At 24.0% G+C, this 22,531-nt stretch overlaps 1 protein-coding gene across 2 annotated transcripts in view; it reads left to right on the forward strand.

Annotated features, from left to right (window-relative positions):
* The window catches only part of LOC122510811 (ATP-binding cassette sub-family A member 13), a 69,288-nt gene extending 47,194 nt beyond the window's left edge, over positions 1-22,094 (forward strand). For both annotated transcript variants that reach the window (XM_043625715.1, XM_043625716.1), the window contains 5 exons: positions 365-785; positions 1,046-1,194; positions 1,275-1,457; positions 6,108-6,351; positions 21,483-22,094. In XM_043625715.1, the coding sequence (XP_043481650.1) occupies positions 365-785; positions 1,046-1,194; positions 1,275-1,457; positions 6,108-6,351; positions 21,483-21,587 (1,102 nt within the window). In that variant the 3' untranslated portion in view covers positions 21,588-22,094. The remainder of the gene's footprint in view (positions 1-364; positions 786-1,045; positions 1,195-1,274; positions 1,458-6,107; positions 6,352-21,482) is intronic.
* The last annotated feature ends 437 nt before the right edge of the window (positions 22,095-22,531 follow it).

A 22,531-nucleotide genomic window follows, 5' to 3' on the forward strand; every position in this document is an offset into this window, starting at 1 on the left:
TAACATATTTTTCCTCATTGTACTTTCAATTACTTTATGCAAAATACATTTTTTTTACTATAACTAGAATCTATCGAATAGATACTTTTCACTTCGTTATTTATAATTCATAATTTCTTCATATCCAGATTTTTCATTTACTTTTGTGAAAAAAATTCCCATTTCCTAATTTTAATTAGTAATTAAATGTTTAATTAGTTTTATTTGTAAATAAAGTAATTAAAATACCTTCTAAAATGACTTTTCCCCGCCCCTTCTTTTCTCCAAATTAGAGAAACTGGAAAACGCAAATAAATTTAAGTAGCACACTCCTTTCGTAGTATATAGTGAAATAAAGTAAACTATCAACCATGACTGATTGCAGGAATAAAGTTTCTTACGAGGATGTGAAAGAAGATCCAGATGTTGCCAGAGAGAGGATCAGAGTCGAAAAGGAATTAGTTCAGGACATTTTGAAAATCGTAAAATTGCGAAAAGAATATAAAAGCTTTTACGGTAAAAATATTGCTGTGCAAAATTTGAGTTTTGGCGTTGAGGCTGGGACTTGTTTTGGATTATTGGGCATAAATGGCGCTGGCAAGAGTTCAACATTCAAAATGTTAACGACCAAAATAAAACCAACAGCGGGGAAAATATTCATTAATGGCAGAGAAATTGGTACTGGTCCTTTATGTAATGGTGAGGTTGGATATTGTCCTCAAAGCGATGCTCTTGATGGGTTTCTAACTCCACATCAGTGTTTGACCATTCACGGTGAAGTTTGCGGTCTTGCTGATGTGTCCAGGGTAAGGATTTAAACCGATTAATTTATTATCCCATTTTGATTAATCTCTCTAAGAATTATCGACCCTCTAGTTTATATTGAAGAATATCGAAAATATTTTGTCTAATTATTTTTTTTTGAATATAATTGTTAATTGTTAATAATATATAATAATAATAATAATAATAATAATAATAATAATTCTTATTATTATTATATTTCGTTAAGATGGAAATTGTTTGGTACAAAAACTGTTACTAGTAATGAATTTTGATTATTTAGGCAGTGGAGAGAATGCTGAAAAGATTCGATCTTATCAAATACGCTCATCAGAGGGTGGACAGTCTCAGTGGGGGAAATAAGAGAAAACTCTGCACCGCTATTAGTGTAATGGCTCCCGTGTCTCTCGTTCTCATGGATGAACCCACAAGGTGAATTTCCTTCTTCTTTGGCGCAAAATAAGTAAAATGTTTGAGAGAGAGAGAAAAAAAATGTTCTTTCCTTCTTCCAGTGGAATGGACCCAGCATCCAAGGGATTGGTCTCACATGCTGTTCGACACGTAACGAGGAATCAGGGATCAGTGATAATGACCTCGCACAGTGTTGTCGAATGTGAGAAACTTTGCTCAAGAGTGGGAATTTTGGCGAAGGCGGGTCTCAGATGCATCGGAAGTCCTCAGCATCTTAAGCACAGGTAGCTTTATTATTCTCACATTTGTGTTTGTTTCACTATCTTCTTCAAAGGTGAATTACTTCAACTCTACGTTTGAGAGCAACTTACTTAATCCTCCAAGTTAGATGCACGTGTTATCGCTGGGAAAATACACGAAAGCAACAATTATATAAACGGAACAAGAACGATTAAATAATATTTCAAGTTACTTGGCATTTTGGATTCGTTGCTTTGAATTTTGATGATTTTGATTTGACTATTATTTAAAAGAAAATAGTGAGCTTTTTGAGCGACGAGTCTGATAAATGGTTTAGTATTGTCAAGGGATGGAAAAAAAAGAAAATGAGTGTTTGAAAATTGGAGTACAAAAGAAATTGAACCGGCGATTTGTGTTGATTTTTCTTTTTTTTTAAAGAATCCATTTAAAAGGGAGTCTCTTGAGAGAAGCAAGACTGGGAGGTATTACTCTCTCATTTCGGAGAAAAGCGGTAAACTACTTGGTGGGCTATCCTATAAAATCGGCACCGTAAAACCCTTAATAACCCTGCGGCAATAGCGTTCACTGGAAAACGATCGTTTCGTCCCTGACTGATAGCTCAGCAGTGGATAAATGCTCCAATATACTGCGTGCTTTTATATCAGACTTATTTGTATTCCCTTGAGACCCAACAGCCACTTCTCTTTGCGCCCTTGTAACATTTTACGTGAGTTTCGATTGTGTTTCTCTTTAACGATAAGAGTTAACCCCTCACAGCCAAATGAGGGGAATGACTCTCTTTTCCGTCAAATCTCCGCTTTTGATTCTTTCTCTTAAAAAAAACTTTTCTCCAACTCAAGGAATTCTTCATTTACTAGCAAAGTAAAAAAAAAACTTTTTCTCAAGAAATTAATATTATTCTCATAAATAATAAAATTCTTTAGAGTAATTGGATTATTTTTAATACAATTTTAATAAAATTTCTCGAAAGAATACAATTATTTTTAAAAATATTAATTAAATTCGATTATTTTCAAGAATTTTAATATAAATTCAATTATTTTCATAAATAATAAAATGTTTTCGAGGAATTGAATTATTTTCAATACAATTTTAATATAATTTCTCGAAAGAAACAATTATTTTTATAAATTGTAAAGCTCATCACAGGATTTCAATTGTTTTCAATACAAATTTAATAAAATTTCTAGTTTAAAATTCAATTATATTCAAGATAATTTTAATAAAATTTCTCAAACAGGTTTAACTATTTTAAAAAATTGTAATAAAAATTTCTACATAATTCAATTGTTCTTAAAAGTTTTTAATAAAATTCTTTGTAAATTTCAATTATTTTCAAAATTTTCAATTAAAATTACTTTTTAAAAATTCATTATTTATACGAAATTTAATGAATATCCTTTAAAAAAATTCAATTATTTACAAAAACTCTAATAAAATTGTTTAAAAGAATTTAATTTTCTATGAATAATTTTTTAATATAGATATTTTAATATTTCAATTTAATTTTCAATTTTTTTAAAAAATACTTTACAAAAATTCAATGATATTCAGTACATTGACAATTTAATTATTTCTGAAAATAATTGAATTCTTGAATAGAATTTTATTAAAACTTTTTTAAATAATTGAATCTCTGTGAAAAAATTATTATTTCTACAAATAATTAAATTTTTGGAAAATTTTTGAAAATAAGTGCATTTTTGAGAAGAATTTCATTAACATTGTATTTAAAATTCCTGTGAAAAATTTACTATTTATTAATATTATTAAATTCTTTCAAAAAATTTAAAAATAATATTTAAAAATAATTTAATTTTCCTTGGAATTCAATTAAAATAATTTAATTCCAGCAAAAATTTCATTATTTATGAAATTTATGAAAATAATTGAATTCTTGAATAGAATTTTATTAAAACTTTTTAAATAATTGAAATGTGAAAACGTTTATTATTTCTGCAAATAATTTAATTTTCCCTAGAATTCAATTAAAATAATTGAATTCCAGCGAAAATTTTATTATTTATGAAATTTATGAAAATAATTGAATTCTTGAATTGAATTTTATTAAAAGTTTTTTAAATAAATGAACTCCTATATGAAAAATTAAATTATTTTTTAGAATAATTGAATTTTCTCGGAGAATTTTTCCAAGATTTTAAAAAATAATTGAAATTTTCTAAGAAATCAATTAAAATTTTATTATTTATATAAAAATAATTGAATTTTTTACGAAGATTTTGTTTTCCAATTTCTTTGTTTTTCAATTCGTTTGTTTTCCAATTTCCTTGTTTTTCAATTCGTTTGTTCACCAATTCGTTTGTTTTCCAATTTCTTTGTTTTTCAATTCGTTTGTATTTCAATTTCTGACTTGTTTTTCCTTTTTCGTCTATTTTTCAAATTCTCATTCTTTGATGGATATTTTTAAAAGAGGGAGAGAAATATAAAATAATTTTTGTTCTTTTCGGTGGTGTAAAAAAAGAAGATTGAGTTTCTCCGCAGGAGTCTGTATCGTTTTAAGAGTGGTAGTTGTAATATATATTATTTTATCTTGCCACCCAACTTTGTAGTCCAGGGGGGGGGGGGGGTGGAGAGAGTGGGTTGGAAAGACATTGAGAGAAGAGGAAAGGCACTTACCCAACAGCTATTTACTCTAATTGAGACGCATTACACTTGAGATATGCCTTTACTACATACTCTGATGCTGTAACTTTAGACACTGAGTTGTCTCCAAAAACAAACGAATGTCCCATAAATATGTAAATACCGCGGGAATGAAATACGAAATTCGCTGCAAGAGAAAAATAATTCTATAATTATACTAATGAGTTGGAGGTTTCTTTTTTCTTCGTTAGGAAAAGTTTCTTCGTTACTAATTTCAATACTGTAGATATTTTATTTTAGATTTGAATTTTTTCTTTTATTTCTCTTCTGAAAAAATTTTTTCGTTGTTAATTTAATTATAATTTAATTCTTTTCAATAAAATTTTATTTAAATTTCTCGAAAGAATTTAATTATTTTACAAATTTTAAATTTCCTCGAATTTTCTTCTTATATTGAAAGAAAATTAAAATTTTAATGAATTTAAGAATTATTCTTTCGTAAATTGTTTTATTAAATTCAAATTTGAATTTATTTTCGCGGCAATATTTTGTCTGAAGTTGTGCGCATGTGCGCAAGGGACAAGTCATTGACTCGAGTAGTCAAGCCGTGTGTAGACGCACGGAGCTTCTGCGTCAGAATATTCACATATTTTTTACACAATCTTTGAATATAAAGTGTATTTTTTGTCCTCGAAGTTAAATAATCGTAATTATTACATACATCTTTCCTAGTAAAAGGTGGATTTGCAGCTTAAAATGGTGAATTGAGCAGGTAATCATTACGTTAGTCACGTATGACTATTTTTAGGTTAGGTTACTCAATTTACTATATTTTCGTGATTGCAGTGAAATGTATCACTTTTTTTTACAAGTTTTCATCTGCTTTTCAAAGAATTACTTATCTATGTTTTTCAGTAGTTTTTGCATTAATTTAATGGAATATTTCTAACAAAAGAAATATCTTTGTTGAGAAATGGAAAACATCTGCGCATGTGCAGTATGTAATCTTTGTTACTTGCTAATGCTATATTGTTTTGACAATTGACAATATTTTTTCTAGTTTTCTTTGTTCTTTTTTTTATAACAAAGTATTGTGTTTATGAATAAAATAATTATGTATAGAAATGTTAAATACATGCACAGTACGTATTTTTGTTTAATCTGACAGGTAATTGTGAAATTTGGCGCAAACCTTTTTTGTTAGGTTATGTTTTTAAATTTATTCAATTTATTGCATTTTTGTATTTTATTTATTAATTAAATTCTATTAGTCAATAATTCTATTAATAATTATCGAATAAAATAAGAATTTGTAGAATTAAATTTAACGAGAAAAATACAAATTTATACTTTTTTTTCACTAAAAATGAAAAGGAAGAAAGAAAAAAAAGTTGTAAAAAGTTTTCTTTGTTTTGTTGAAACGAGTACGGGAAAAATGTGTATTTGTCGTTTGATAATAATTGATCACGAGTTGTTCATCTTCTGGAATCTTTGTTCTTACAAACACTTGCGATCGATTTCACAAAATTAGGAGGTATTAGTCGGGGGAAGTATCCATTATCGGTTATCGATACTCTCTGCATGTTAGGCTGATTACAACCACGAGCAATCTCTACATGCTGCGAGAGACGTAATCATTGGCAAACTGGATAATAGTACGCGAGAGAATATAACTTAGGAGTTGAAACTGGATGCTGTAGATTTTCTAATCTTCCTATTGTTATTTTTCGATTTAGAACATTTTTTATTTCTAAAATATTGATAATCATTATTTAATTTAAATTAAATGTATTTTTTTACATTTTTCTTTACTGTATTCTTCAGTTTTTCTGCAGATATCAAATTGAGACAAAAAACGAATCAAAAAGTGTTGCGAAGCAACATTTTGATTCGTTTTTTTTGTACAAAAGGATGTTTATTATTATTTTGCAACTCCGTTGACACTGAATGAATAAATAAATAAAAAAATGAAGGAAAGAAAGAAAGAAGGCATTTTAATTATTTAATTCAACTAAATTTATTTGAAATTATTCGCAAAATGATTTTACTAATTAAATATCGTATTTCAGATTCGGAGAAGGATACATTGTGTTTCTGAGAACGAATCATTCATTGTCGCTTGATGACTTGAAGGAAGCAATTTCGAAGTACATTCCAAAAGCCATTATATGCTCGAGACAAGCAAGGACCGCACGTCTTCTAATACCTCGTGGTCAGGATATAACGTTGAGTGTCACATTCACGAAAGTGAAGAATCTCGCTGAGGATCTTCAGGCCACTGACTTCACACTTACACAAAGTTCCTTGGATCAAGTGAGTTGAAACTATTTTCATTTAGAGAAGAATATTTTCCCTCTTTTATCTCCACCACACAAATTTTTTTAGTCTCTAAATTTGAATCTGTTCAAAAAACACTTAATTCCCATTGTTAGTTAAAAAAAACTTTTTTTGTTTAAATTTAATGAAAATTTATTATTTTTTAAAAAATATAATTTTTGGAATTAAAATTCTTCAAAAATATGATTATATTTCAAAACAATTTTTGAAAAAGGAATAAAATTAAATTCTTTTAAATATAAAATTTGTTTCAATGAAGTTTGACAAAATTTTTAATTTTAATTTTTTAAATTATTTTCGAAAAAATTTTAATTAAAATTTTTTAAAAACCTCATTTGTTTAGAATTTTTACATTAAATTATTCAAAACTTCAATAGTTTTTAAAGGGAAATAATAATAGCTTAGGAATAATTTCTTTCTCAGTTATTTATCAACTGAAAATTATTTTTTATTGGCCTGTTAGACCTAACTCGGTTGAAAGAAAAATATATAGAGAGAATATTACTAAATTGATTATTATTTTAACAGACTCAGATTTAGAGACTATTTTGTGATTGTTTATAAATTTCATAATTCATTTGTTCATGAATATTTACTTGGACGAAATTTATTTCCCACGTATATTGCAAACACGAAATGGAAATTTCAAAATATGATATTTGAATTATTAACTAAGTATTCAAACAATTTATTGATATTGTGAATTTTATTATTGACGATTCGAAATTTGGTTTCTACAATATAAATATCGTTTTGCTTCGTATTATTGTGCATACGTATATTACCATTCGCTTATAATATTAATTTCGTATTGCGCAAGAGTAAACATTTATAGAAAATAGTTTAATAAATTTCGGAATTATGAATTTTAATTTAATAATTGTGTCATTAATTTTCGCATAAATTTACAACGGTATTAAATTGATGAATTTGATGCTTTTCGGAAAAGAACATTAGGTGAGCACGCTTCTAGTATTTTGAAACTTTAGAGTATAGTAAAAATCTTAATTTTTTTTTGTTTGGAGAGAGATTTTTCAAATTACTTCCATTGTCTTCTTCCATTCTCTTTTATTTGTCCTGTATTCTACAAATTGCTATTTTCGCTCGTATTCATCGTTTTCTAAATAATTATAATTTTTATAGTAATTAAATAATTTTATTGAGTTTATTCATTTTTACCAGTAAACTCAATTTAGTTGTTTAATTAATAACACTAAGTAATAATTTTTTTTTCATCGGAATCAGGGAGGAAGTCAAAATTCTGTCTGGAATTTAGGAAAAAAGTCGAGAAAAAACAAAATTAGATTTTTGTGTCAACATTTCAATTGTCTTTATAAATGAATTGCAAAATTCTTCGAAAAAATTCATTATTTTCAGGAATTTTAATAAAATTCATTGCAAAATTCAATTATTTTCATAAACAATTTTAAAATTTGCCATTAAATTTTTCGCAGTAATTTAATTATTTTTACAAATAATAAAATCATTCACAGGAAGTCAATTATTTTCATAAATGACAATATTCATCACAAGAATTAAATTATTTCCAAAAGTAATAAAATTAAATTATTTTTAAAAATTTCAATAAAATTCATTGCAAAATTTCAATTATTATCAGAAATTTTTTTTAATTCAATAATTTGTATATCTTTTATTCTAATAAAATTTTCCAAAAGAATTTAATTATTTAAAAACAATTTTGACAAAGTTCTACACGAATATTCAATTATTTTCTAAAATTGTTTGAAACTTTTTTTTATAAAATTCTTCGCAATAATTCAATTATTTTCATAAATAATAAAACTCATTGCAGAATTTCAATTATTTTTAAATTTTAATACAATTTTAATCGAATTTCTCGAAAAATGTAATAATTCTTAAAATTTTTATTAAAATTCGTCCAAAGAATTCAATTATTTAAACATTTTTTGATAAAATTCTCCGAGAATTCAATTTTTAAGAAATATTCAATTATTCAATAAATTAACTATATTTATATTCAAAATAATTGAAATCTTGGAGAATTTTCTAATAAAAATTTGTTTAAAAATAAATTTTAGTTAAAGTTTTAGATAATAATTGAATTTTGAAGAAGTTACTAATAAAGTAATAATTGAAATTTTTAAAAATAATTGAATTTTGTAAAAGTTTCAAATTAAAATCTTTAAAATTATAAATTATAAATTATAATATTTTTAAATATTAATGTTTACGGAAAATCAATTAATTTAAATAATTTTTCAAAAGTTCTTCTAGAATTCAATTATTTAAATACATAAATTCAATTTTTTATAGTAATTGTGACTCTCCATTGTTTTTTCTTAAGTTATTAAGGTATAATATTTTCAAAAAATTATATTGATAAAGAAATTCTTACAATTAATTTTTTAAAAATATTTTAAAATAATTTTTGAACGATAATAATTTCTCAAAAACTTTAATAAGTAGGTACAAAAAGTAAATTTTGAAACTTAAAAATTTATTACAAAACAATTCTAATAATTATTTTTTAAAAATATTTAATTAATGTAATTTTTCGAAAATAAATGTATTTCTTAAAAAAATTTTTTACAATTCAAAAAAACTAATGAATTTTTTGATTAATTTTAATTAAAAATTTTGAACATTAATGTTTTCTCCAAAACGTTAAAAATAATTCTAAAATTTCTAAAATTTCATTTTTAAATTTACCTTTAAAGATTTTCCATTAAAAATTTTGATAATTCAATTATTTTCAAAATTTGCAATTAAAATTCTTCAAAAGTTGATTTTTAAAAATTGTAACAAAATACTTGAAATAAATGAATTATTATCAATTAAATTTTACAAAATTTTAACTATTCAAAAACAATTTTTGAAAGATTTGTTTATAGTTATTTTTTGCATTATAAAAATCAAAATAAGTTGCACTTTTTTTTACTGAAAATTGTGGTATTTTGTTGCAATGTTTGGAGTAAAAGTCGAAAAAGTCGCAATTTTTGAAAATAAGTCGAAAAAATCTCAATTTTCTTAATTTCCCTGAAAAAAAATTTATTGATATAAAAATATCAAAATATATAAAATATATATATTGTTATTATATTGTTATTATTAATATTAATATTATATAATATATAAAAATTCATGATATTTACCTGACTTAATTGAAAAGAATTTTGTTTTAATGTTTCATGGAAGATTTATCATTTATATCACCTGGAGATCATGGAATTTTATAAGGAGAAATTTGTATAAACCCTGCTGATTTTCTTGGCACTTAATTATCGGAAAATTATTTCACCTTTTTGTGAATTTTAATGAAGAATTTACTCTGATCCTTATAGTGTTAAGTTGATATTTTAAGGGGAGTAAATTTCTCGCGAAAGACTTGATATCACTTGCGAAAATGATTAATTCATTCGCGAGCATAATTTCCCATGAATAATAGGTGTCATTTATTGATCGTTATCAGACTCTGTCCTGAAATCTGAGGGACTGCATGAGCATTGACTTAAGGGTTATTCCAGGGATATGTGCGCATATATATATATATATTGCCTCGAAACGGCCTGATGTTCTAAGGTTGTGTCTCTCGCAGATGATGTACTACCATAGAGAACCACCCATACTCAGATCATTTTCTCTCTCCCTCTCACTCTCTATATATATATATCTCCCATTCCCAACCTATCCTGAGGGATATTAATGGATCTGGTTAGCTCACGGTCCCTGTGTGCGAGGCTCGTCGCAGCCAAACCGGAAACTCGTTTCTAAGCACCAGCACACGATTGGGCAGGATGCTTGCAAAACTAATGACACGACCTGAAGCCGCTTACGTTGTTCACATAAATCAAACATTCTTCGATTGTGATTAGGGCAATGTTTGAGAGAGCATAATCCACTTATCCCTATCATTATTGATTTCGAGATTAGGGTTTGTCCCATGTCGTCACGTATGACTATTATACACTGTGTCGATTTCGGCCAGTCTTCATTAGTGGGTGTTGATAAAAAAATCAGTACTCTCTTGATACGCGTGTTGTCTTGCTGCTCCATTGCGGTTACTGATATGAGCTGAATTTCTGAATTTAAGTTAATAAAGAATGTTTACTAATTTGAATTAGGTACAGGGTTGCCACAGATAAGGAAAATCAGGGAAAGTAGAATTGATCAGGCAGGCTTCTAGTAAAATCTATTATTTACTATTTTTACGATTTGATACTACACTCGACTCTCGGATCTTTTACACTCTCGATTCTTTTGCAATTTTTCTCCCGCACCTTTTACCTTTTACATTAAATAAATATTTATTTATTTAATGACTATCGGAGTGTCAAAATATTTATTTCACGATAATTTAGATTATCTAAAGAGAATTATAGCAGATCCTCCATTATGTGATTAAAATTACATGAAAATTTTAATTACTATAAATGTAAATTTCTTAATAAATGTCAGAAAATTAACAAATATACCATTACAAAGCTTATAATATTCTACGTTAAATGATATACATTAGAAAATTTTAATAAATTACCCAAAGATTTTAGCAATCGCCAAATTTGAAGAAAAAATTAAAAAAATTTTTTTGACAAAACACATGCTCTGACATTTATAATCAGGGAATTCAGGGAAAAGTCAGGAAAAGTAAAATTGGTCAGGGAAAAGTCAGGGATTTTTATTTAAGTAACTGGAAGAAAATGAATTTTGGAGAAGTTACAAATGATTGCAGAAATTCAATTATTTTCAAAAGTAATAAAATTTTTCGCAAAAATTCAATAATGTTTAAAAATTTAAAAAAAATTCAATTATCTTTAAAAATAATAAAATTCTTCTCCAAATTTCAATTATTTTCAAAAATTTTAATAAAATTCTTTGCAAATTTTTAATTATTTTCAAAAAAATGTTCTCAATTCAATGATTTTCAATATCTACTGTTTTAATATAAAATTTGTATAAAAGAATTCAATTATTTAAAAAAATAATGTTGATAAAATTCTAAGCAAACTTCGCAATAATTCAATTATTTTCATAAATAATAACATTTTTTACAAAAATTTAATTATTTTCATGAATAATAAAATTAATCATAGAATTTCAATTATTTTTAATAATTGAATTTATGTGAAAAATTTTATTACTTGTAAACATAATTGAATTTATGCAACGAATTTTATTACATTTTATTTAAATAATTAAATTCTTTAGAAAACTTGTATTAAAATTATAAATTTGGAAAATTTTTTAATTTCAGCGAAGAATTTAATTATTTGTGAAATGTACCTAATTTAATTCTTGCAAAAAAATTTTGAAGATAATTTCATTTTTCGAGAAATTTATTTAAAATTGTATTAAAAATAATTAAAACTATGTGAAGAATTTGATTATTTATGAAAATAATTGAATTCTTGTTTAATTTTAACTAGCCAAACTATCCGCGCGCAAGCGCGCGGGAATGTTGTATGGGGCTGCTTATTTTAAACAATTTAAAAAATTTTAAAGAAATAATTATTATAACCTAACAAAGAGATTTAACTAACTAAAATTTAAATAATTTCACTCAGTGGTCTCAATTTAAATAGAATTTACATTACTAGACTTAAACTATGGCTAGAACAATTACAATTAGTATCTAAGTCATCTTTTGCATTGCTTATTTTATAAAGCCATTTTAAATTAAATACTTTTCAAATAAATAATAATTATTACACAATGAAAAAAGTTTTACTTGAAATAGCGATAAGTTTCTCTAGAATAACGAAAGTATTAATTGAAGCACTGAAAAATTTCGCTACTAAAGTGAAATCTGTAGTTCATCCAGCTAAATATTTTTTGCCGTGCATAACGAAAAAAGAATTAAATTAACATCAGATTTTCTACATTCAAAAAAAACGAATTCAAATAGAAATTAATCATTTTACAACTTAACGAAATTCACCCCAGAAATCACTGAATTCGATAATTTAGAAGAAAGTCAGACAAAAGCAGGGTTCCTACAGAATCTGGAAATCAGGGAATCATGGAAAAGGCCTGGAATTTTTAAAAGATTCTAAATTTTTTCAGTTTTCCATTTTTTCTCTTGAATAAAAATTCAAATAATAATAAAGCTAAATGGCATAAAAAAGAAGAAAAAATGTTGAATTTTAAGAAATTCGAATTTTCGGATTTTTGATAATTTTTAATAATTTTTGATTTTTTACCAAAGAGTCGAGACAATTTAATAAGTAAAGTATTTTCCAAAAGCACAAAAATAATGAAGCTAAATCCCATAAAAGAGAGGAAAAAATGTTGAATTTTAAGAAATTCGGATTTTTGAATTTTTGATAATTTTTGATAATTTTCGATAATTTTAGATTTTTTACCAAAGAGTCAAGACAATTTAATAAGTAAAGTATTTTCCAAAAGCACAAAAATAATGAAGCAAAATCCCATAAAAAAGAAAGAAAAATGTTGAACTTTAAGAAAATCGGATTTTTCAATTTTTTCGAATTTTTGATAATTTTAGATTTTTTACCAAAGAGTCGAGACAATTTAATAAGTAAAGTATTTTCCAAAAGCACAAAAATAATGAAGCTAAATCCCTTTAAAAGAGAAGAAAAAATGTTAAATTTTAAGAAATTCGGATTTTTGAATTTTTGATAATTTTCGATAATTTTAGATTTTTTACCAAAGAGTCGAGACAATTTAATAAGTAAAGTATTTTCCAAAAGCACAAAAATAATAAAGCTAAATCCCATAAAAAAGAAGAAAAAATGTTGAATTTTAAGAAATTCGGATTTTTGAATTTTTTCGATTTTTTGATAATTTTAGATTTTTTTACCAAAGATTCGAGACTATTAAATAAGTAAAATATTTTCCAAAAGCACAAAAATAATGAAGCTAAATCCCATAAAAGAGAAGAAAAAATGTTGAATTTTAAGAAATTTGGATTTTTGAATTTTTTCGAATTTTTGATAATTTTAGATTTTTTACCAAAGAGTCAAGACAATTTAATAAGTAAAGTATTTTCCAAAAGCACAAAAATAATGAAGCAAAATCACATAAAAAAGAAAGAAAAATGTTGAACTTTAAGAAAATCGGATTTTTCAATTTTTTCGAATTTTTGATAATTTTAGATTTTTTACCAAAGAGTCGAGACAATTTAATAAGTAAAGTATTTTCCAAAAGCACAAAAATAATGAAGCTAAAACCCTTTAAAAGAGAAGAAAAAATGTTAAATTTTAAGAAATTCGGATTTTTGAATTTTTGATAATTTTCGATAATTTTAGATTTTTTACCAAAGAGTCGAGACAATTTAATAAGTAAAGTATTTTCCAAAAGCACAAAAATAATAAAGCTAAATCCCATAAAAAAGAAGAAAAAATGTTGAATTTTAAGAAATTCGGATTTTTGAATTTTTTCGATTTTTTGATAATTTTAGATTTTTTTACCAAAGATTCGAGACTATTAAATAAGTAAAATATTTTCCAAAAGCACAAAAATAATGAAGCTAAATCCCATAAAAGAGAAGAAAAAATGTTGAATTTTAAGAAATTTGGATTTTTGAATTTTTTCGAATTTTTGATAATTTTAGATTTTTTACCAAAGAGTCAAGACAATTTAATAAGTAAAGTATTTTCCAAAAGCACAAAAATAATGAAGCAAAATCACATAAAAAAGAAAGAAAAATGTTGAACTTTAAGAAAATCGGATTTTTCAATTTTTTCGAATTTTTGATAATTTTAGATTTTTTACCAAAGAGTCGAGACAATTTAATAAGTAAAGTATTTTCCAAAAGCACAAAAATAATGAAGCTAAATCCCTTTAAAAGAGAAGAAAAAATGTTAAATTTTAAGAAATTCGGATTTTTGAATTTTTGATAATTTTCGATAATTTTAGATTTTTTACCAAAGAGTCGAGACAATTTAATAAGTAAAGTATTTTCCAAAAGCACAAAAATAATAAAGCTAAATCCCATAAAAAAGAAGAAAAAATGTTGAATTTTAAGAAATTCGGATTTTTGAATTTTTTCGATTTTTTGATAATTTTAGATTTTTTACCAAAGAGTCGAGACAATTTAATAAGTAAAGTATTTTCCAAAAGCACAAAAATAATAAAGCTAAATCCCATAAAAAAGAAGAAAAAATGTTGAATTTTAAGAAATTCGGATTTTTGAATTTTTTCGATTTTTTGATAATTTTAGATTTTTTTACCAAAGATTCGAGACTATTAAATAAGTAAAATATTTTCCAAAAGCACAAAAATAATGAAGCTAAATCCCATAAAAGAGAAGAAAAAATGTTGAATTTTAAGAAATTTGGATTTTTGAATTTTTTCGAATTTTTGATAATTTTAGATTTTTTACCAAAGAGTCAAGACAATTTAATAAGTAAAGTATTTTCCAAAAGCACAAAAATAATGAAGCAAAATCACATAAAAAAGAAAGAAAAATGTTGAACTTTAAGAAAATCGGATTTTTCAATTTTTTCGAATTTTTGATAATTTTAGATTTTTTACCAAAGAGTCGAGACAATTTAATAAGTAAAGTATTTTCCAAAAGCACAAAAATAATGAAGCTAAAACCCTTTAAAAGAGAAGAAAAAATGTTAAATTTTAAGAAATTCGGATTTTTGAATTTTTGATAATTTTCGATAATTTTAGATTTTTTACCAAAGAGTCGAGACAATTTAATAAGTAAAGTATTTTCCAAAAGCACAAAAATAATAAAGCTAAATCCCATAAAAAAGAAGAAAAAATGTTGAATTTTAAGAAATTCGGATTTTTGAATTTTTTCGATTTTTTGATAATTTTAGATTTTTTTACCAAAGATTCGAGACTATTAAATAAGTAAAATATTTTCCAAAAGCACAAAAATAATGAAGCTAAATCCCATAAAAGAGAAGAAAAAATGTTGAATTTTAAGAAATTTGGATTTTTGAATTTTTTCGAATTTTTGATAATTTTAGATTTTTTACCAAAGAGTCAAGACAATTTAATAAGTAAAGTATTTTCCAAAAGCACAAAAATAATGAAGCAAAATCACATAAAAAAGAAAGAAAAATGTTGAACTTTAAGAAAATCGGATTTTTCAATTTTTTCGAATTTTTGATAATTTTAGATTTTTTACCAAAGAGTCGAGACAATTTAATAAGTAAAGTATTTTCCAAAAGCACAAAAATAATGAAGCTAAATCCCTTTAAAAGAGAAGAAAAAATGTTAAATTTTAAGAAATTCGGATTTTTGAATTTTTGATAATTTTCGATAATTTTAGATTTTTTACCAAAGAGTCGAGACAATTTAATAAGTAAAGTATTTTCCAAAAGCACAAAAATAATAAAGCTAAATCCCATAAAAAAGAAGAAAAAATGTTGAATTTTAAGAAATTCGGATTTTTGAATTTTTTCGATTTTTTGATAATTTTAGATTTTTTTACCAAAGATTCGAGACTATTAAATAAGTAAAATATTTTCCAAAAGCACAAAAATAATGAAGCTAAATCCCATAAAAGAGAAGAAAAAATGTTGAATTTTAAGAAATTTGGATTTTTGAATTTTTTCGAATTTTTGATAATTTTAGATTTTTTACCAAAGAGTCAAGACAATTTAATAAGTAAAGTATTTTCCAAAAGCACAAAAATAATGAAGCAAAATCACATAAAAAAGAAAGAAAAATGTTGAACTTTAAGAAAATCGGATTTTTCAATTTTTTCGAATTTTTGATAATTTTAGATTTTTTACCAAAGGGTCGAGACAATTAATTAAGTAAAGTATTTTCCAAAAGCACAAAAATAATGAAGCTAAATCCCATAAAAGAGAAGAAAAAATGTTGAATTTTAAGAAATTTGGATTTTTGAATTTTTGATAATTTTCGATAATTTTAGATTTTTTACCAAAGAGTCGAGACAATTTAATAAGTAAAGTATTTTCCACATTAAAAAGTTTGACATTAAGAAATATTTAAAAAATGCCAATACTTAACTCACAAAATTCAATTTTCAAAACAAACAAATGAATGCAGATAATTTGCTAACGGAAATGAAACTTACGATTATTATAATGTATAGTTTGTTTATTAAAATTCGTATATTTTTAATACAATTCTAATTCAATTCCTTGAAATTTTTTTATAAAATTCTTTACAAGAATTCAATTATTTTTACAAATAATAAAATTATTTAAATGAATTCATATATTTTCATAAATAATAAAATTTTTCGAAGTAATTAAATTATATTTAATACAATTTGAAATAAATTCCTCGAAAAATGCAATTATTCTTAAAAATTTTTTTTAAATTCTTCGAAGGAATTTAATTTTAATAAATTACATTTTCTATTTTTGTATTTAAATAATTGAATTCTCTTAGAAATTTTTGACCAAAATATTGATTTAAAAGTGAATTTTAGTTAAAATTTTGGATAATAATTGAGTATTACAAGCGTTATAGTTATAAATTTACAGAAATAATTAAATTTTAAAAGATTTTTAAATTAAAGCATTTGAAAATTTTAATTGTTGTAAAACTAATAATATTTAAATATTTGTTTAACAAAAATTATTCAAGTTTTGAATAGTTTAATTTAGAAATTAGTTTTTTCAATTTTAATTTTTACTTGGAAGGATAATAAAATTATTTAAATTCTCAGTAGTAAAAGCCTGTGCCAGTCAGATGAAATTCTCGAATTCTTGATAATTTTTAATTAGTCGTAAGAGTGAGTTTCATTTCTAGAGTGACAATTTCCAAGGTCTTGTGAATTTATTAAATTTAATATCAGTAGTAAAAGTCATTTTTAGTCAGACGGCGCTTTTAATTTTATTAATTTTGGTGCATCAAGTAACAGACATATTTTGTCAGGTTTTTTGCAATTTTAATTTTTTGAATTAGTAGTAAGAGCATAGTTCAGTTTGACGGGAAAATTTTTTTATTTTCGGCAGATCAATTTTTTCATCTGCAGTTTTTGTATCAGTAGTAAACGTCTTTTTCAGTCAGACTCGGAATTTTTCTACTTTTGGTACATAAAGTATTTTCGTGTTAAGTTTGTTGTATTAGTAGTAAAAGCGTGATTCAGTAAGACTACAAATTTTTCTCATTTTCTCAGATAAATTTATTTTTTAATTTTTTGTATATCAGTAGTAAAAGGCTTTTTCAGTCAGACTCGGAATTTTTTTCTTCCTTATGTTTAGCAGTAAAAAATAGTTATAAGCTGATTTAAAGACTTTGTAAATTTTTGATAAGTAGTAAGAGCAAATTTCAGTCAGACAGCATTAATGTACTCAATTATTTAATTTTTATTATTCAGTTAATTTATTATAATATTTTTTATCAGAATAAAAAGTTTAATTCTATCTGAATTTTTTAAATTAAAGATATAATATTTAGTGGATAAGGTAGTAAATAGAGAAGGAAGGATTCTGATAAAGGATATAATATTTAGTGAAAGTCATAATTATATAATCAGACTTTCTGAATAATTAAAAAATAAAATTTTAATTTAAATAAAAAAATAAACTGTCAGTAGTTTAAGTTGGTTATCGTTAGCAATTTTAGTTTTCGTATACTTTCAGAAATTTCCTTCGTTTTTAATTAAATATATTGCTCGATTTTTTTTCTTCCTATTATTTTTTCGAAACTCAAATAAAGTTGGTTTGCAATAAACGTATTTTTATAAATTTTTTTTCAATGTTTCTTTAAGAAAATTTTGTAAATTAATTTCTCATTTTCAATATTCTGCAAGAGAATTTCCGTTCTTTGTTTTTTTTTCATAATTCTTCCATTCTTTCACCGCGTGTTTAACTTCCACTTTAAACCTGTTGTTTCTTTATCGTAAAATAAATTTTTTATCGAATTATTTTCTACTTGAAAAAATAATATGAATCAAGATGTGGATATAATTTCCAAGAATAATTTAAAATTTAAAATAAAAATAAATTTTAATATAATAATAATTATCAGAATATATCATAAAAATTCGATTTGTTCTGTTTAGAATTGTGCGGTTGTAAAAATAAGTGTTTTATGGAAATTGTTCGATTGTAAAAGACATATTATGAGATCAAGGTATTTTTTTTCTTGACCTTTTTTTTAACAAGGTTTTTTGAAATCGGCAATAAAGATATAATGTTATTAAAAAAATAAAGGTTAACCATCAATGGATTGTATGGATAAGTATAATATGCTTTCTCTAGTGGATTATTTGAATATAGAAGTATCAATTTTTAAAAGTGGATCGTCAATGTGAATTATACTTGTGCGGTTTTTATAGAGTCATCATTATTTTTATCCTTTTTCTTAGAGGTAAATTTTTTTTTGTGAATATCTCTCCACACCATTATTCAATAACAAATCGTTGTGGAATATCCTTTTTCAACTATATATGAGTATGAATAGGTAAATTATTTTATGATCGATTTTTATGGATGGATTTGTTCTTTAAGCTTCTCGAGAGGAAGAAATTCAGAATTTTATTAAAAGAATATAGAAACTATGGAAATTTACTTCTCTCAGATATAAATTTTATCTGCGATATTTTACTTTTTTTAAATTCTTCGTTAACATGTTGCATCTAAAAAAATTTATTTGATTCAAATATCCAAGTAAATTCTGTTATCAAATATATATTTACTTGAATCAAATAATTTTTACTTAAATCCAATAATATTTATTTTTATACATATTTTTTTTGTTCTAGAAAAAGTTTTTTATATTTATTATTTTTTTTGGTGAGATAAGAAAAGTTCAAATTAAGCGATGAGAGATGACTTTCTTCTCTCTCAATATGATTCAATCTAATCTTTTTGTAATCCCGACAAACTCCTGCGTAACTTTTGTAATATTGCGTATAATCCCTTTCAATAATCTGCGACTCCAGTTACCATTTTAATCCTCCGTGTAATTTTCCCTATTATAATCTCAAATGATTCTCAAATTACATTTGCGAATTATATATCTTTCTCTTCATTCAAATACATACAATTTATTTGTAAATTAATAATTTGTAAATAAATAAATTTTTTTATTTACAGAATATTTAGTATTATTAGCTTTTTAATAATTTTTTAACTTGTAAAAGTATAAATAATGAAATTGTTAAAAGTACCTATAATATTTATTTTTCATAATTTTTGTCGAATCTAATTATTTAAAATAATTACTATCTTATTAAAGACTACAACATAAATTTAAATTATCGAAATATATTTTACAAAATATTTACAATATTATTTATTTATTTAATACAATTTTTATTGCATAAAGATGTTGTCTAATATATTGTTTATTTTATAAATTTTTAACATGTCTTAATTTTTATGTGACGAATTTAGAATATATTTTTTTTAATTTAAAGCATCATTGTATTATTAATATTTATGCGCATTGGACTAAATTAATAGTAAAATTTTTTTCCTCTCATTAAAAAAAATACGGTGGTGGAAATATTTTCAGTAAACATCTATAGATAGAAATTAGGAAATACAATTATTTTCTATTATATGATTTACTCGAGACGATGAAACTGAGCATGAAATATCTGAAAAGAGAAAATTGAGAAAATTCCTATTAATTTTTGTGTGGCATTTGCGGAAACGAATTAGGTTTCTTCTTCCTCTTTTTTTTATTTTTGTCGCATCACGTGCGCGTCTTTACTAACCGTTTTAACTTGAAATCGATGGTCGTAGACGGCAGGTAATTGCGATAAGAGTTCGTCGCACGTTACAAGCCGTGTTGCTACTATCACAAGATTGCGAAACTGTCTCGTCTGATGGATCGATGCACGAGCTCCGTCCCAAAATGAACCCCAAAGCTCTCTCTCTCTCTTTTTCTCTCTCTCAAACTGTTTTTGTTTAGTTACAGATGAACGTGATTCTTCCTCGTGGAATTAACTTAATCCTTCATTTCATTTCGTTATAATTTTATAAATGGAATTTTTTGTTCTTAAAAATTACTTTTTGTTGTAAAAAAAAATTTTTTTTGATGTAGCATATAATTTTTTGTTGAAAAAAAATATTTATTCTGTTGGAAAAAATTAATTTTTGTTGCAAAAATATTTATTTTGTTGGAAAAAATTAATTTTTGTTGGAAAAAATTAATTTTTGTTGCAAAAATATTTATTTTGTTGAAAAAAAATTAATTTTTGTTGCAAAAATATAGTTTTTTGATTAAAAAAATTATTTTTTGTTTCAAAAACATATTTTGTTGTAAAAAATTAATCTTTGTTGCTGAAGATTAAATTTTTTGAATCTAAATTGTTTTTTTTAATTTCTATGAATTAATTTTTTGTTAACGGAAAAAAATAATGTCCACAAAATTTTTATTGTTATTGCAAATAGAAATTCACAATTTAAGTTTTACTATAAAAGTATAGTAATAATTACTTTTATCTGATTTATTTGTTTTTCGTGTATTTCTTTTACCTAAAAATTTTTTGTTTGTTTACAAATATTGTTTTACTTTAAAAAAAAATTTCGTTCGTTGTTTTGTTCTTAAAAATTCATTTTTTATTCCCAACAATTGCTTTGCTTCCAAAAAATTTTGTTTTGTTCTGCTTTGTTTCTAAAATTTTCTTGTTTGTTTCCAAAAATTATTGTATTTACAAAAAAAATTTATTTTTTGTTTCCACAAATGAGTAAATTGTTTTCATTCAAAAAAAAAGTTTGTGTTCTTCCTAAAAATTTTATTTTTGTTCCCAAAAATCGTTTTACTTCGAAAAAGTTTTCTTTTATTTTATTATGTTTTCTTTTATTCCTAAAAATTATTTTTTGTTTCCAAAAATTGTTTTACTTCAAAAAAAATCTTGTTCATTTCGTCTCGTTCTTAAGTATTTTTTTTTTGTTCACGAAAATTGTTTTGCTTTCATAAAATTTTGTTTTGTTCTGCTTTGTTCCTACAAGTTTCTAGTTTTTTTTCCAAAAAAATTGTTTTATTTTCCAAAAAGAATTTCTTTTGTTCCTAAAAATTTGTTTCCAAAAATACTGTTTTCCTAAAAAATTTTCTCCGCTAAAATATTTTTCCTATATTTGCGAGAGAAGCAAAAAATTCATAGAAACATCCGCTCCTTAATGACTATGTAACCATTAATTAGCGAGAGAACGTTAATTATTTAGCCCCCGCACCATTTGTAGAAATTAAGTAGCTTTGTTATTTTTTTCCAGGTTCTGGTCAGCTTTTCAGAGCAACTGGAAGACAGTTCTGACAGTGCAATGTGCTTCATAAACACGTGTGTCAGCAGTGATGCCATTCATTTAGATACATTTTAATTTTCTCTTCATTCCTTAAAATTAGGTACAAAAAAAAGAGAGAGGACAGATTCTTTTCTTTTTTTCATCACGATGCCAGTATATGTTCCTTTAATTAGATTTTTTTCTCATAATAATTTTTCTTCTTCATGAAGAAAAGTAACTTTAGAGAAGTTGATTTTAACTTTACTCGAGAGTTGTCTTTTCATCAGAAATTTTTTTTTTCTATTTTCTTATTGGAATTTTTTAATTCAATTTGGTTTAGGACTGTGAATCTTTCTAGTGTTCTTTTTTTTTAGATATTTGTTTAGTGTTTTAAGTTAATTGTTTCTAGTTTTAAGTGGTATTTAAGAGATCGTCAAATGTACAATTATCTTTCGAATTAATTATAGGAATGGCTGCGGTATTTTTAGTTGGAATAATTTTTTAATTCAGCTAAATAAACATTTAAATTAAATATTTTTGTTTTCGAATTCAACAAAGTATAATTGGCTCGAATATTATTAATTGGATGAAAAAATGTATTAAACATAATTTGATTTAGATAAATATTTATTTTGCTGAAATATATTTTTTTGGTTTAAATAAGTATTTATTTGGTTTCGAAAAATGTTTAGTTAATTTAGATAAATATTTGTTTATTTTAAATAAATGTTTGTTTTAAATAAAATATATTCTTGGTTTAAATAAAATATTTTCTTGGTTTAAATAAAATATTTTCTTGGTTTAAATAAATATTTATTTAGTTTAAATAAAATGTTTATTTAGTTTAAATAAAATGTTTATTTGATTCAATTTAAACATTTTCTCGAAAATTATTCCAAATGAATTTTTTCAATTTATCGAGATGAACTTTTTTGTTTAACATTGTATTCTCTGATGTTTTCATTGGTTTTTCAATGAGGAGCAAAAAAAGAATAAAATTTTTTTGTTGTCAAAGATAATCGAATAATTGGAAAGGAAAA

The sequence above is a fragment of the Leptopilina heterotoma genome, unplaced genomic scaffold (assembly GCF_015476425.1).
Source record: "Leptopilina heterotoma isolate Lh14 unplaced genomic scaffold, ASM1547642v1 Lhet_76, whole genome shotgun sequence".
Classification (NCBI taxonomy): Eukaryota; Metazoa; Arthropoda; class Insecta; order Hymenoptera; family Figitidae; genus Leptopilina; species Leptopilina heterotoma.